Below are 14,509 nucleotides of genomic sequence, written 5' to 3'. Positions count from 1 at the left end.
TGGCCGAAGCTTTCAGGAGCATCTGACACGTTTGGATGGGGTGCTCGGGAAGCTTCGGCAAGCTAATCTTAAAGTTAAACCCTCCAAGTGCAACCTGTTTTCCACCCAAGTGCATTATCTTGGCCACGTTATTTCAGCTGAAGGAGTGATGCCAGACCCTGCTAAAGTGGAGGCAGTAAGGGCATGGCCCGTCCCTAAAAGTCAGACAGAGGTCCAAAGTTTTGTAGGGCTGGCCTCGTATTATAGGCGTTTTGTCAAGGGTTTTGCTGACATCGCCCGGCCCTTGCACCAGCTGGTTGAAAAAGGGAGGCGGTTCCAGTGGACCGATCATTGTCAGGGGGCTTTTGACCAACTCAAGGCAAATTTAATCACAGCCCCTGTGCTTGCATATCCTGACCCTAATAAACCTTTTATTTTAGATACAGATGCAAGTGATGTGGGGATTGGGGCGGTTGTGTCACAGGAAGAAGGAGGCCTAGAGCGTGTTGTTGCATATGCGAGTCGGGCCCTGACGAAACAAGAACGTAAATATGCCACAACAAAAAAAGAACTTCTCAGTATGGTTGCTTTCACGAAACACTTTAAACATTACCTGTTAGGGAGAGAATTTGTGTTGCGGACCGATCATAACTCCCTGCGGTGGCTGCATAACTTTCATGGCTTAGAGGGTCAGCTGGCTCGCTGGGTAGAACAACTTGCCAATTTTCAGTATAAAATCATTCACAGACCGGGCAAGCTACACAGCAATGCAGATGCTCTCTCAAGATTGCCAGCTTTTCTTGAAAAAAACAAACAGCCAGTGCAGACCCCCTCCCAGGTACAGACAGAGGTGGTCAATCCAAAAGTGTGTGTTGTACAAGAGACCCTGCCATTAATGGGGTCTGGTCCGGATGAAGAGTTTGACGAGTTGTCCCGAGCGCAGATGGATGATGATGAGCTGCGGCTAATAATTGAGTGTAAAAAGCAGGGAGATAGTCAGATCCCAGAAGCCCCAGAACTGCAAAAATATGCCCCAGTCTGGACCCAACTTCAGGTGCATGGTTCTAGGTTGGTGAGGATTCCGCCTGTTCATTCTGATGCCGCGTCCCAAGTACAGACAGTTTTGCCCCAATCAATGGTGTCCAGTGTTTTAGAACAGCTGCATAATGTCTCTACCGGGGGTCATTTGGGCATACAGAAGCTGCAGGGGAAGGTCAAGGATCGTTTTTTTTGGCCCGGGTGGTTTGCAGATGTGAAGTCATGGGTCCGTCAGTGTGTAGACTGCGCATCCCGTAAGAGTTCAGGCAGGCAGCCTTGTGCCCCTTTACAGCCTTCCACCACCTCCAGACCTTTTGAACGGGTGGCGCTAGACATCCTTGGGCCCCTCCCAGTGACGCCTGGTGGGAGCAAGTACATTTTAGTTATTGGGGATTATTTTTCCAAGTGGACTGAGGCGTTTCCACTTCCCAACCAGGAGGCGGGCACAATTGCAAGGGTCCTGTCAGAGGAGTGGGTGTGTCGTTTTGGGGCACCGCGTAGCATCCATTCGGATCAAGGGCGTAATTTCGAGTCTACTTTATTTAAAGAGCTTTGTAGACTCTTGCATATTCATAAGTCTCGTACGTCACCTTATCATCCCCAGTCTGACGGATTGATTGAGCGTTTTAACCGTACTCTTTTGTCTATGCTGTCTCTTTTTGTTGAAGACAATCAGTTAAACTGGGATGCCCTTTTACCCTATGTGATGCTGGCCTATCGTAGTAGTATCCATGCAAGCACCTCTTTCACTCCATATCGGGTTTTGTTTGGACGAGAAGCTGTGTTACCTGTTGATGTTATGTTGAATGTCGGTAACCAAGAGTCATTTTCCTCAGTGGATGATTATGTGTCAAAGTTGAATGACACATTGTCATCCGTGGTAGAGGCAGTTCGAAGGCATCAGGCCAAAGCAACAGAGCAACAAAAAGCCTCCTATGATTTTAGGGCTAGTTTTCAGTTTTAATGGCCCTCATTTATGAAACTTGCGTACTCCAAAAAAATGGGTGTACACCAAATTCACCGCAAGGATCGGCATTTATTAATCTGAGCGTGAGCGTACGGTACGCACAAATCTCACGCCAGCTCTGACCAGGTGTACGCACATTTGGAACCAGCGTAGAACATGCAGGAACGAGTGCTGCTGTGTCAGAATGATTATTAAACCATAGTCTAATAACGCAGCGATGTGGACCACATGTTGTTGTTGTTTATATTGATAAAAAAGATAAAAAGTAGCAAAAAAAAAAAAAAAGAAACGATAAAACCAAGTCCGTGTTGAAAATTTAACTCGACTTTTATTTTGAGCAACTGAGATGAATTAGAAACCACGACGTGACAGATGTAATCAGCTGTGTAAACAGAAACAGTGAATGACAGACAGACCTGTTATTGTAGATCACACACACAAACTTCCAACATGTCCTGCACCAGAGCATGACCGGACGGCTCCTCAGTCTCTCTCTCTGCCGGACACCGGAGGGGAGGGGGGGTGAGGGGGGGCTCCGCTACCTGTCCAGGTGCAGCTGATCTCCACGGCGGAGTGTTTTTTTTTTTTTTTTTCCGTCACCGGGACCTGTCAGCGGGAGATCGGGCCGGTGTTTCACATCCCTCCATCAGCCGAACCATGCCAGCGGTACTGATCATAGAATATATATGGTGCTGATGGTCATAAAGTCGCGTTCGCAGCAGTAATAGGCCTATGATTTCTCCTCAATCACTTGTGTTTAGTAAACTGCAGGAGCATTTCATGAGGTCGCTGGGTTTCCTGACGTGGTCGGTGACAAGCGCGTCTGCAGCCTCCATCCACCGGGATGACGCTTATCAATCACAAAATCTATCAATCTATCAATGTCCAGATATTTAATGTTGCCGCCCTCTCCCTGTTCAACGTGGTAATGTCGGTAAAGTCCCTCTTCTTGGCCGTCTTCCGTGTCTCCATGTCGTAAAAGGGGCAGGGCGACGCCTCTAAAGCAGGAATATATCGGGGCGTGACATTTAAATTACGCTCGTTTTCAGCCGCCGGATTTATCACCACCACCCCGGTTCTACGCCGAAATCAGCAGCGTACACACTTTTAGTAAATCACACGTGACACTTGCCGTACACTGATATTTACACCAGAATCTACACCAGATCCTGCGCAAGTTTGATAAATGAGGGCCACTCAGAGGGAGAGCTGGTTTGGGTGCACAATAAGGCCAGGAAACGTGGGGTGTGTCCAAAATTACAGAGGCGGTATAGAGGCCCATTTAAAGTGGTTGAGAGGGTGACCAACGTCCTGTATAGACTAGTGCCAGTTGAGGGAGGACCAGAGAGTGTGGTTCATTTCAACCGACTCAAACCTTTTGTTTCTTCCCCACCAGTGCCATTACAGCAGGAATCGGGACCCAGAGAGAGGGAGCAGACCAATTGGGGACCACGGCTTCCTCCAGGGCGGCGCCCAGAGATCCCATTAGGTGCCAGCTGGGTCCACCATCGCCGACCAAATGGGGGCGCCTCTGGGTCTGCAGGAGAGAGAGCGTCACCTGTAAGCCAGGCTGCCGCCAGCACCACGGGGAGAGGTGCTGCAACTGGCGAGGGAGCCTTACAGCAAAACCGAACCCCTGCCTCTACGGATGGTTCATCAGCCCCGATTCCATCTCCTGGAGGAGTGGGGCCTGTAGCCAGCTCGAGGCAGGAGACTCGAATGCTGGATGAGGCACGTCCACAGCGACAGCGAAAGCCACCCTCTTGGGCACAAGACTATCAGATGACGTCATAGACTCGAGGACGAGTCTTCGCTATGGGAGGGGGGAGTGTGATGTGACTGAAGAGGGGGGCGTGGTGATGAGACTGAAGAGGGGGGTGTGGGTTGCGGAGGCTGAGTGGATGAGAAACAGGTGCGTGAGTTTGAACAGGTGTGGTGATGAGAGGAGGGGAACTCGGGGTGGCACGGAAAGAAAGAGTCAGTCTGTCGGCGGCGCGAGTGAGCTCTAGTCTGGCGGCTTGGCACTCTTTGGAGGGGAGGGTGTCGTTCGTGGCTGGTTAGGGCCACCGGCGATGAAGACAGCCAGAGCAGTGGGTCAGTGGTTCCAGCGCTAGGAGGGGGGGCTGGACGCCTCCTGTAGAATAGTTAGGGCCGGGTTTAGTGAGTGCCGAGTCTGCTGCTGCTCTTTGCCACCGTCTCCGCCGGAGTGTCTGAGTCTGCTGCTGCTCCTTGCCACCGTCTCCACCGGAGCGTCTTTGCCACCGGCTGGACTGATCTGCGCCGTCCAACGAAGCCGTCTTCCCCGGGGAGTTGGACGGCGTCACAAGCCCAGACCCCGGGGGGGGGTCTCGCCGGACGGCGAGTTGAGTACTCTTTTATATTATAGTCTATATTTACTTAGTATTTTTAATGTATTGGACAATGGGGGCGGGAGTCCAGTCGGGGGAGTTTATATGGGCAGCGTAGCGGGGGAGGGGCTGCTGCTTCTTTGGTGACGTTACGTGAGTTGCAGTGTGATAGGCCACAGGTCGTGTGGTCAAGCAGTAGTTGCAGTGCCTCCAGTAGAGGGTGATAGCGTGCTGTGTTTGTAGTGTGCCATAAGTTTGCAGTGATTTGTAGTGGGTAATAGTGGGAGCCTTTTCCCCTGGCCGTGCAGTATACCCCCTGGCCACAATCCACCCCTCAGTCCCCTGTTTTATGAACTGTGTCATTGTAATAAAGATAATTGTACTGTGTATACACTGTCCCCTGAGTGTTATTTAAAGGCTCTGACCTGGTGACTTTAGTCTACCATTTTGGACTGAACCCAATTTCATTACATTATTTTGAAAGATTTGTTTTCACTGTGGGAGAAGCAGGTGGTCCATAAAGCCAGGAGAATAATTTCGCAATGCAATCCTGTTCTGCAAGTTCAGGGTGATGCCCTCATTCTGTCTGCCATTATGCTTTTAAATCTCGATGATACTTGCGGTAGACCACATAAATGGAGACAAAAGGTGCTCTGAAAGTATTTCTTTGACCATTTATTTTATTTATTCTGTGTGTGGTTACACTATCAATGCTATCTTGATTTTAGTCTTTTTGTTTTAGCTGTGTTGCACTTCCCCACTTGTATTTGTTTCTTCTATTTGTTTGCTACAGTTGTTTTTAGGTGACTTCTGTCTAGATTATCATACTATTATCACATTATTAAATACTATTTATTTCAATTTTTGAATTTTTATGAATGATAAGATCATTTGGGATGGGAAAACCCCTCTTCTTACATTGTTAAGACTCAGGCTTTATGGGCCGATGACAGTACACTGCAGACAGGGGTGAGATCACTGAACAACAATAAAAGTTGTAGTCATGTCTTCACTGATTCAGATGTTCAGAGGTAGTGAGGCCCAGAGAAAGTGAATGCAAATTATGGTCAAAGTGAAAGTGTGTGTGTGTGTGTGTGGGGGGGGGAGTTATAGGGCAAAAAAAAAAACTTCCTCCCCATATATGGTGCAACAACTCATCACTCCCCCTCATACAAAACACAGCAGTTTATATTTGAAAAAAAAAGGTGATAATCTAGTTGTCATGGTGACAGAGAACCAGAGAAAATAAACTACGGATGAGTAAACAGTCTTGTCTGAGATGTCAACACATCTCTCGGGTTGCAAAAACCTTTCTCTTCTTCTTCACTGACATACTATAATACTGTATATCATTGTTTATTTGGATCTCCCCATCACTCACCATGGAAACCACTTCTCTTCCCAGGGCCATGCAGTTTTGTATGTTTTGCTTTCACTATCATTAACTACAGTTTGTGGTATAGACTTTGGGCTCTGACCTGCAGTTTACGCACCCTAAGATTAACAGGAAAAATCTTGGAATCATGACCATAGTTTCTGAACAGACTAGTCATACACACTACACCGTCATCTGCCTTGAGGTAATACATTTTATACACAAGTCAAATATTCAAATTAGTTTACCTTCTTGGCAGTTCGCAGGATATTTCTCTTCCCAGAAAAAATGACAGTGCCGACAGTGAGTCTTACTAAGAGCCTTTACGATAGAAATATATTAAAGCAGATATCAGCTTCACGGCCGTTTCGGCTAATGCTGCGTTCAAGGCAGGCTTTTGAAACCGTAAGTTACAGCTTCAAGTCACAACTACGACTTGGTAGCGTTCCAGGTAACCCGTAGCTCGTGTTTTTACCATCCTGTTGTCTGTGAAAGTTCCCTATAACGGCCACTCGTAACTTCCGACCCGTGAACTCGTACCAGATCGAACTGGTATGACTTCACAGGAAGGAAAAACACAAAGTATGAGTTTCTTTGAACGCACCATGAGTTAGCAGCCCCCGCCCTTGTCAGGCATCAATTGGTCCTCGTGCTACGTCACCACATTCACGCGCATCCCTTGGCTGCACACACAGCCCTTCATGCCGTTCTCTCTCCTCATTGGATAACACTTGTATCCCACAAGGAAAATTTTCTCCTCGGGTTACAGCAGAGCAGAGTGACGGAGAGACTCGTGTTTAGGCTGAAATACTTCATGTAAGTGATTGCTGACGGAAAATAGGACTATTTAGGACTTATATTAACAAAAACATTCCACTGATATCTGCTTTAAGTTGTTTGAGCTGATGCATTTAGTACTGCCAAAGGCGAGGCTGGTGACCCAGAGGGCAAACACAGAGAGCTGGGAGAGTCAAAGAGCATTGGGGAGAACATGTGAACAAAAAACCGAATAAAAACATTTATAAAAAAAAAAAGAGCATTGGGGAGAACACTTAGGCCACGTTGAGACTGCCAGCCAAAATCCGATTTTTAGCCAATCCAGATTGGAACCGGATGGCTCTTTTTAAGTCTGAACAGTCACAAATCACATGAAATCGGAGTTTTGCAAACCGGATTGAAACCACCTTCGGGAGGTAGTTTGAAATCGCATTTCTACAGATGCGTCTCAGTCTGAACAGCTCCAAACACTCAGATCGGTTTTGACTGTCCGCCTATTCTGAGTTGTGGAGCGATATCAACGAAATGGAGCAGTAAATGGAAGACGTCGAAAACATCAATCCTTGGACAGAGGACGAAACGAAAAGCCTCATTAATCTGTGGGGAGATGGCTTATGGATGGCTCCGTTGTTGTTGTTCTTGTCGCAGCCGCAATTATATGACGGAAAGGGCAAAGGGCACTTGGTGGAGCAAGTACTATGAAGGCTCGTTCCTAAATACAGTGACCCAGGTTCAAACAGCCCATCCCTGCATGCATCCTCTCTGTCACTTAAAAGCAAATGATTCAATCAGCCCAGAAACCTGGAAAAACATCATAGGCTTCCCTTCTCAACTGATGTTGAGATTTACTCGTGCCAACTTCTTCTTTATCCTTAATGACACACAGACCTTCTGGCATGTAAAGAAGATCAGACTGCACAATGTTTGGAAGAAACACAATCCTCAAAGATCCTGTGGGACGCTGCATCCTCTGATGTCCTCATGCTCAACACAGACTTGTTACCTGCGGTCATTACTTTGGGTTGGGCCTGTAATTGAAGACAGAAGGACAAAGCCACAGTCACACCTTTGCAATCATTTTGCATTGTGCTGTCACTAGTGACGCTCCAGTCCATCCATCACGTCTTCCAGAGGCACAAAGGGCCGGTTGGGTTGGAGATCCTGTAAAAACAGTTCTAGCAAGCCACGTCAACAGTCTGAGCCCCTTTCCTCAGACTTTTCTCCGAAGCCACGCCTCCAGAGCATAGGAACGCGCAACGCTTATTTCAGCATTAGGTTCACATCAACCAGCAACATCACACGCTTTGACCAAGGCGGCAGCCAAAATCACCCTGCATGCAGAAGCCCAACTTCCCTCCGTGCAAAACGTTTTGTTTGCATTATTTCATAAGGCTGCAGTAATCGGCCTGTTTCCCTCCGCACTCCACCCCGGTACCTGTTTGTGCCTTTTTGCTGCATGTTCATCAGGTCCCAGAACACCAGCCTCCATGTCAACAACTGATGAAAATTATTCTATTATTAATTTCTGCCACTACACATTTGTAAAAAAAGAAAAAAAAAAAAGGGGAAAAGCTGCAGCCAGTGTGCAGCCGGCGTGCTGCAGGACGACTTGACCACCATTGTTTGGCCGTCATGAGTGCACCATCCGGGTACTTCACTGCATTCTGACATACTTGTGAAATGAGACGTACCTACATACTCAAAATACTGTATAACTAGTGGAAGTATGGAAGTATGTGCATTGAGACACAGTAAATGTTAATCCTGGTGCAGTTTGCTGCTGTAGATCCCTCCACCAGCCTCCTCCTGCTGTAGAGTTGATTTAAAGCAGAAGTAAGTGATCCGGTCGTTTTGGCTGATGCTGCGTTCCAAGCAGGCTTTTGAAACCGTAAGTTACAGCTTCAAGTCACGACTTACGACTTTGTAGCGTTCCAGGCAACCCGTAACTCGTGTTTTTCCGACCTGTTGCCTGTGAAAGTGCACTATAACGGCCACTCGTGTTTTTCCGACACGTGAACTCGTACCAGATCGAACTGGTACGACTTCACAGGTCGGAAAAACACGAGTTACGGGTTGCCTTGAATGCACCATAACTTCTTGTCAGCCGATGGAGTTAGCAGCCCCCGCCCTCGTCATGGATCTATTGGTCCTCGTCCCTACGTCACCACATTCACGCGCATCCCTTGGCTGCACACACAGCCCTTCATGCCGTTCTCTCTCCTCATTGGATAATACTTGTAGGATACAAGGAAAGTTTTCTCCTCGGCTCAGAGCAGAGCAGAGTGACTGACAGACCCGTGTTTCGGACCAAACACTCTATGTAAGTGATTGCCGTCGGAAGATAGAACTATTTAAGACTTATATTAACACAAAAATTCTGCTTACTTCTGCTTTAATTAATTGCATTTATCAAGGGTTTTGATAAATAGTCTTTAAGAGCTCCCTCAAACAGTGAAATCTATCTATTCAACCCAACATCCAATACCCAGTTCATTGGTTCCTTTGCTGATCTCACATATCCTTTTTTTAATACATGTAGAAATTTCAAGAAGAAAAAGATAATCAATGTGAGTAAACTAGTCTACTGTGGTTGATTAGTTGCGGTTGAGGAGAGCTGAAGTGACTGCAGCAGCAGGGCTTGATGAGAGGAAACAGGTGTGAGCATGCTTGGGCAAGACAGGTGAGGAAGTGGGGAAAGTACAAATAAATTAGCTGGTAATAAGGGTTGAACTCAACTGATGGAAGAGTGTGATTTATATAAATACTATAATTACATGTCTTACTGCAATCCCTAAACTGATTAGCCTACATGTTTCACTCATCAAAGTGTTTTACAAAGAAAGCAGTGATGGCTTTTCTCCATAAGGTGTCAGCAGTCAGTTCACCATAAAGCATGGCCTGTGGTTACTAGTGGTACTGATGCTGTGGCAGGAGGACAGGACATGAGCGTCGCTGATGCGTCACAGCTGCTTCGAGTTTCTGTACAGGCTATCTCCACTCTGATGAGGTGCAGATGGTGGAAACGGACTGTAGGCCTACATACAATGACAAACAGACCAATAGGGCACATGCTGCAGGGATACCGTCTTTGAGGTTGTCATTGATGAGCTCATTAGCATCACACAAATGTTTATAATTATATTCCCTGGAAAATATTGAATCTAAAACATGCAGTGGAGCAAAACATGTGAAAGTCTTTTATACAGCACCATGCAGGTCAAAACCTCACGAAACAAATAAATACCAGCCTTTATTTAATTGTGCATTTAAAAAAAAAAAAAGTTAACAAAGATGCTTTCTTCAGAAAACCTTTATTGTCCCCTGCAAAAAGCAGTGGAAATGTCTGTTTCATTTTATCTCAATCTGTTGGAAAGAGGGCAAATGTCTGTTTTGAGAAAAGCACAAATGGAACTATTGTTTATCATGTGTCTAACACAACAACATGCACAAACAGACCTGTCTCTGAGGCTGAACAGTGGTGTTTCACCAACTTCGGCCAAGTCAACATCTGTTTTTTTCTGTCCCCACATCTTGGCTGGGCAACAAATAGCTGTCATAATGACTGGCTCCAGCATAGCAGCGACTTCCTGGGCTTGTGTTTGTAAAAGGGCTTTAAAAAGTAACCAGGGGCAACCATCCCTCACCATTCCTTTATAGAGCTCTTTCAAAACAAGACAGAACCAAAAACTGACATAATAGCCACAGTTTCCTTTGTTTTCTTCATCAAAATTTAAAAAAAAAAGTGTCAATTTTGTATTATAACTTATTTGATTTTTGTTTTCTAATGTCTTTTGCTTTGATTTCTTTTTATTTAAAAAATACAGATAATTAGGAGAAATACACTTCAGAGTTTAATGTCAAAGAAAAAAGTGTCATTCTCAAAATGAAAAAAAACAAAAACAAAAAAAACCTTCCTTTTAGGTCGCTTTTACAGTGAAACGCAGAGGAGAAGAGAGAAAGACGACATGTATGAATGAAAATAAATTTATGAATGGAATGAGAGGTAGAGGTTGGGGAGATACTCTTCTCTCTCTCCCCTCTAGTGATAGGCCTATAGTGACTGGTTTGACCTTTAACATAATGACTCATCTCTGTGTTCTCACTCCAAATGAGCGGGGCAGGAATAAATAGGGATGGGGACGCTGATAGAGCTCTATCCTCCCACCGCTGCACCGGCAGACACAACATAATTATGATGGTAGGTGGAGAGAGAGGAAGTCATGTCCAGACAGCACACTTGTGCCATGGCCTGACTTCATCTGTCAGGGGAGCCGTCAGATTTAACCGAGAACTGAGCCAAACTGGAAACGTGACTCTCTATTTTGTTTTAATTTAATTTGATTTAATTTATTTTATTCTATTCTATTCATTGCGTAGCCTATATATTTTTCATTTATTTTCAGTCAGTGTTGCATTTTGACAAACCTGTGACAGGTGTGACAGCGGCTCCTTGTAATCCTTGTAAATGTTATTCTGTTTTTCCATGTTTTGTCGTTCAGTTTCCTTGTGTAACACCGTTTTTCCCTCCTTCCCTGCCGGGTGTCCTCCTTCCTTCTTTCCTTCCTTCCTTCCTCCACCCCTAGATGCTCTTCACGCTCTCCCTCCTGTCCTTGCGCATCGCCTTGATCGGCAGCGTCTCCTCGCCGGTCCTGACCTTCGTCCAGACGGACCCAAACACCGGCGCAAAGCTCGAGTGCGACCGCTGCCCGCCCGGAACTTTTCTGCGCTCCCGCTGCACGGCGACGCAAAAGAGCGACTGCGCGCCGTGCCCGCGGGGCTCGTTCACGGAGCTGTGGAATCACATTGGACAGTGTCTCCGCTGCGAAGTGTGCGGCATGAACAAGGTTGTGAAGTCCGCCTGCGCCGCCGACAGCAACTGCCAGTGCGAGTGTAAACAAGGATATTATTACAAGGTCCAGTACGACCTGTGTCTCCGCCACAGCCAGTGTCCAGCTGGACAGGGAGTGCTGACCAGAGGTAAGCTGCTTCTGCTGCTTCTGCTGCTGCTGGTTCTTGTGGTGCTTGTGGTGCATGGTGGGACTCAGAACCACTAGAACAGAGTCAGAACCTTTAACCTCGTCCTTTCATCAGGATCAGCACAGTGTCAGGAGGAGCAGGTCGCCTGGTCCAGTTCATAATAGGCTGTGGAATGTACATGTCATCTGAGAAAGTCGAGTCAGCATAGAAGCAAAGACTACACTACCCATAATGCCTTGCCATAGCTCTATGTTGTGAGTTCTCTGAACTGGTCGTTGCCATCAAACTTTAAAATTGTGTTCACCTCTTCACTGGATAGGGTTATATGATAGGCTCACAATCACAAACAGCTGGACTGATATCTACAGCTGTTACCATGAAGACAGGGTTGTTATGTGTCCATTAATGGTATCTGTAGTCCACAGCTGCCAGGGTTGAAAATCCAATACTGAAGCTGAGTGGGGTCTATGCACAGCTCCACTACTTCCTGAACTTCCTTTATTTCCTGTCTTACATTATTGGACAAACTGATTAATCCAGGTGTGTCTGAGTAGTCACAATGGTCGGACACACCTGGGTTCATCAGTTTGTCCAATAATATAAGACAGGGAATAAAGGAGCTGCCTTAAATTCAGGAAGTAGTGGAGCTGTGCATAGAGCCCATAGGGGAAATTGTATAAAATGCAGTATTACTCTGTGTTGAGGGCTCGTTTCCATGACTTTGGAGGTTTTGTCGATTGTGTTTGTGAGATGAGCAGCATGTGTTGATATTAAAGATGCACTGAGAGTTTAGTGTGAAGTTTTAGTCTGTAGTCTGCTGCCCCACACAGGCAAAGAGTCATCACTACATTTATATTTATAGTGAATTGCTTGGTTTAATGAGACTAACTAAAAGGAGTTAAGAGCACGGCAGATTTTATTCTGTCTACAAAAGGCTTTTCATTAGTTGGATGAAAAAAAGGCTCCCTGAGTTTAGTAAGAAGAGGTCTTTGTTGTCTCCTCCAGGTACAGCGACTCAGGACACAGTCTGCCACGCTTGCCCCGACGGCACCTTCTCCGACAACGACTCCGCTGAGCTGAACTGCACCGAGCACAAGAGCTGCCCCGACGCCGGGCTGTTGCTGAGAGGCTCCAGCTGGCACGACAGTGTGTGCATGAACTCCAACGGTAGGATCGCACTGCACTGCACTGCACTGCACTCTGGGAAATGGTGAAGGGGGAGGCAGCATCTCACGTTGTTGGCCTGTTACTGTGAAGTTCCCAGTGCTGGAAAACAAAGACTTGAATTTTACTTTTGATTTATTCCCAGAGACAGTTTTCAAAACTGTGTTCTGATGTGGAAGATTTAAAATTCCACCCACCTGTTGTGATCCTCCACCATCCAAATAGGGTTGTTAGGTAATAGTTAAGCTTTCACTTTCAACCATGGTCATTTGACTGGAAATCACCAGACTCCTGTTTTGTCTGAGTTTCAGACAAAACAGGAGTGACGTAATGAGCTGAGGTTTGTGTTTTGTCTGCAGGCCAATGCCCTTTTGTTTCTCTTCATCATTCAGTTGCCAATTAATCATCATCTTCATTTTTTGCAGATGGAGCGAACTACCTCAAAGAAATTATCCCGGCTTTTTTCCGCCACCAAAAAATGAACATCAAGCGTCTGCGCCGGATCACACACAACCTGCCCACAGAGGACGGCAAAAAACACGGGGGGACGTCGACTCTCAGCCTTTCAGAGGTTAACACGCTCATCAACACTTGGGTCAGCAACGCCACACCGAAGCAGATTCGACAGCTTCCGGCAATACTGGCGAAAGTCGGGGCGAACAGCGCAGGAGAGAAACTACAGAACAAGCTGCAGAGGCTCGACTCCAATCTGAAGGAGCTGGGCAACTCAGTGCACGAAGGCGTCATGGTTATAGTGTCAGAGTAGGACAAGTTAGAAAAACGTCTTGTTAAAGCAACATAAGAGTTTGACTAGTCCAGTGTTCACTTCCTTTTTTTTTTTCTCCAGGATTTGCTGTTTGAGATGCACTGTCAATTCAGGCTTTAGTACTTTTTGCATTAGTTAAAGGAAAATACCAATCATTCAGTGAGAGGAAAGGTTTGTTGATTTCTATCTGCATTTACACTCCCGTTTCAGAGCATTCCAGTTTTTTTGTTTCTCTCTTAAAATGGACCAAATAATCTGAACTCCACTTTGTCACCTTGCATGAAATGGCCTGCTGTCCTGTGACAAAACTTTAAAGATGAGTTATTTATATGGAAATAGAAGTTACGTGCAAGAAAATATGTTTTGAAGGGCACTGTATTTCAGGTCAGGTGAGCATCAGGAGGTATCGTACCACACCATTCAGTGCCTAATTGTATTATTTAAGGTACAAAACATTCTGTTACTATATACAGGTAGCACAGCTGATTACTAACAGCAACGAATGGTGAACCTTAAAGTACAGAATCCTTGTATTTTATTTGCGCAAGTAAAAGCAGAGAGAGGATCTGCACAATTGACACTCTAAACTAAAAAGTTTTTCAAAAGCACCGGTATTAGCCTTTAAAGAATAAAAAGTGTTGGCCTACATCTACCTCTTTCTACGTCTACAGTTAAACACAGATGCCTGTCCTGCTAATTCCAAAGGTTTCATTTCGTGTAAAGAAATTAGCGTGACTATTGTGAGATCTTAATTTATTTTATTATTTATATGAATGAGGGAAGAGGGCATGTTAGTCGACCTTTTGTTAGTCATTGTATTTTTTTATACACATCAAAGAGAAGTTGGGGCATGTGTGGCTGCTTTGAATGGCACTAATAAAAAATATATAAAAAATATCGGAACTGTTTTTTTTATTTATTTATCTATAAATTTTATCTTAAACAACATTAAGAGGAAAGAACGTGGGCATAGGACATATAAAACATACATATGGAAATCAAGGCAGATTTGGTGAATATTATTCATTAATCTTTCTAGAAAAGTCATGAAATGGTCCCATGAGTGTTTATAAATCCATTCCTTTTGAATGGTTGTACCTGAAGGAACATGATGAAGA

At 45.5% G+C, this 14,509-nt stretch overlaps 1 protein-coding gene and 1 long non-coding RNA gene across 2 annotated transcripts in view; one reads left to right on the top strand and one right to left on the bottom strand.

Moving 5' to 3' along the window:
- Nucleotides 1–11,176, bottom strand: part of LOC310993600 — a 25,028-nt gene extending 13,852 nt beyond the window's left edge. Inside the window, exon 1 of the long non-coding RNA XR_014595747.1 lies at nucleotides 10,910–11,176. This is a non-coding gene — a long non-coding RNA (uncharacterized lncRNA). The remainder of the gene's footprint in view (nucleotides 1–10,909) is intronic.
- On the top strand, nucleotides 11,068–14,509 carry tnfrsf11b (tumor necrosis factor receptor superfamily, member 11b; the record flags this gene model as incomplete). Its single annotated transcript, XM_083981991.1, has 3 exons — nucleotides 11,068–11,461; nucleotides 12,467–12,628; nucleotides 13,051–14,509. The coding sequence occupies 3 exons, from the start codon at nucleotides 11,068–11,070 to the stop codon at nucleotides 13,389–13,391; spliced, it is 897 nt and encodes a 298-aa protein (XP_083838117.1). The 3' UTR covers nucleotides 13,392–14,509.

The sequence above is a fragment of the Trachurus trachurus genome (genome assembly GCF_905171665.1).
Source record: "Trachurus trachurus genome assembly, chromosome: 11".
NCBI classification, from domain to species: Eukaryota; Metazoa; Chordata; class Actinopteri; order Carangiformes; family Carangidae; genus Trachurus; species Trachurus trachurus.
Note: the sequence above shows the minus strand (reverse complement) of the source record. Positions and strands in the feature narration are given on the sequence as shown.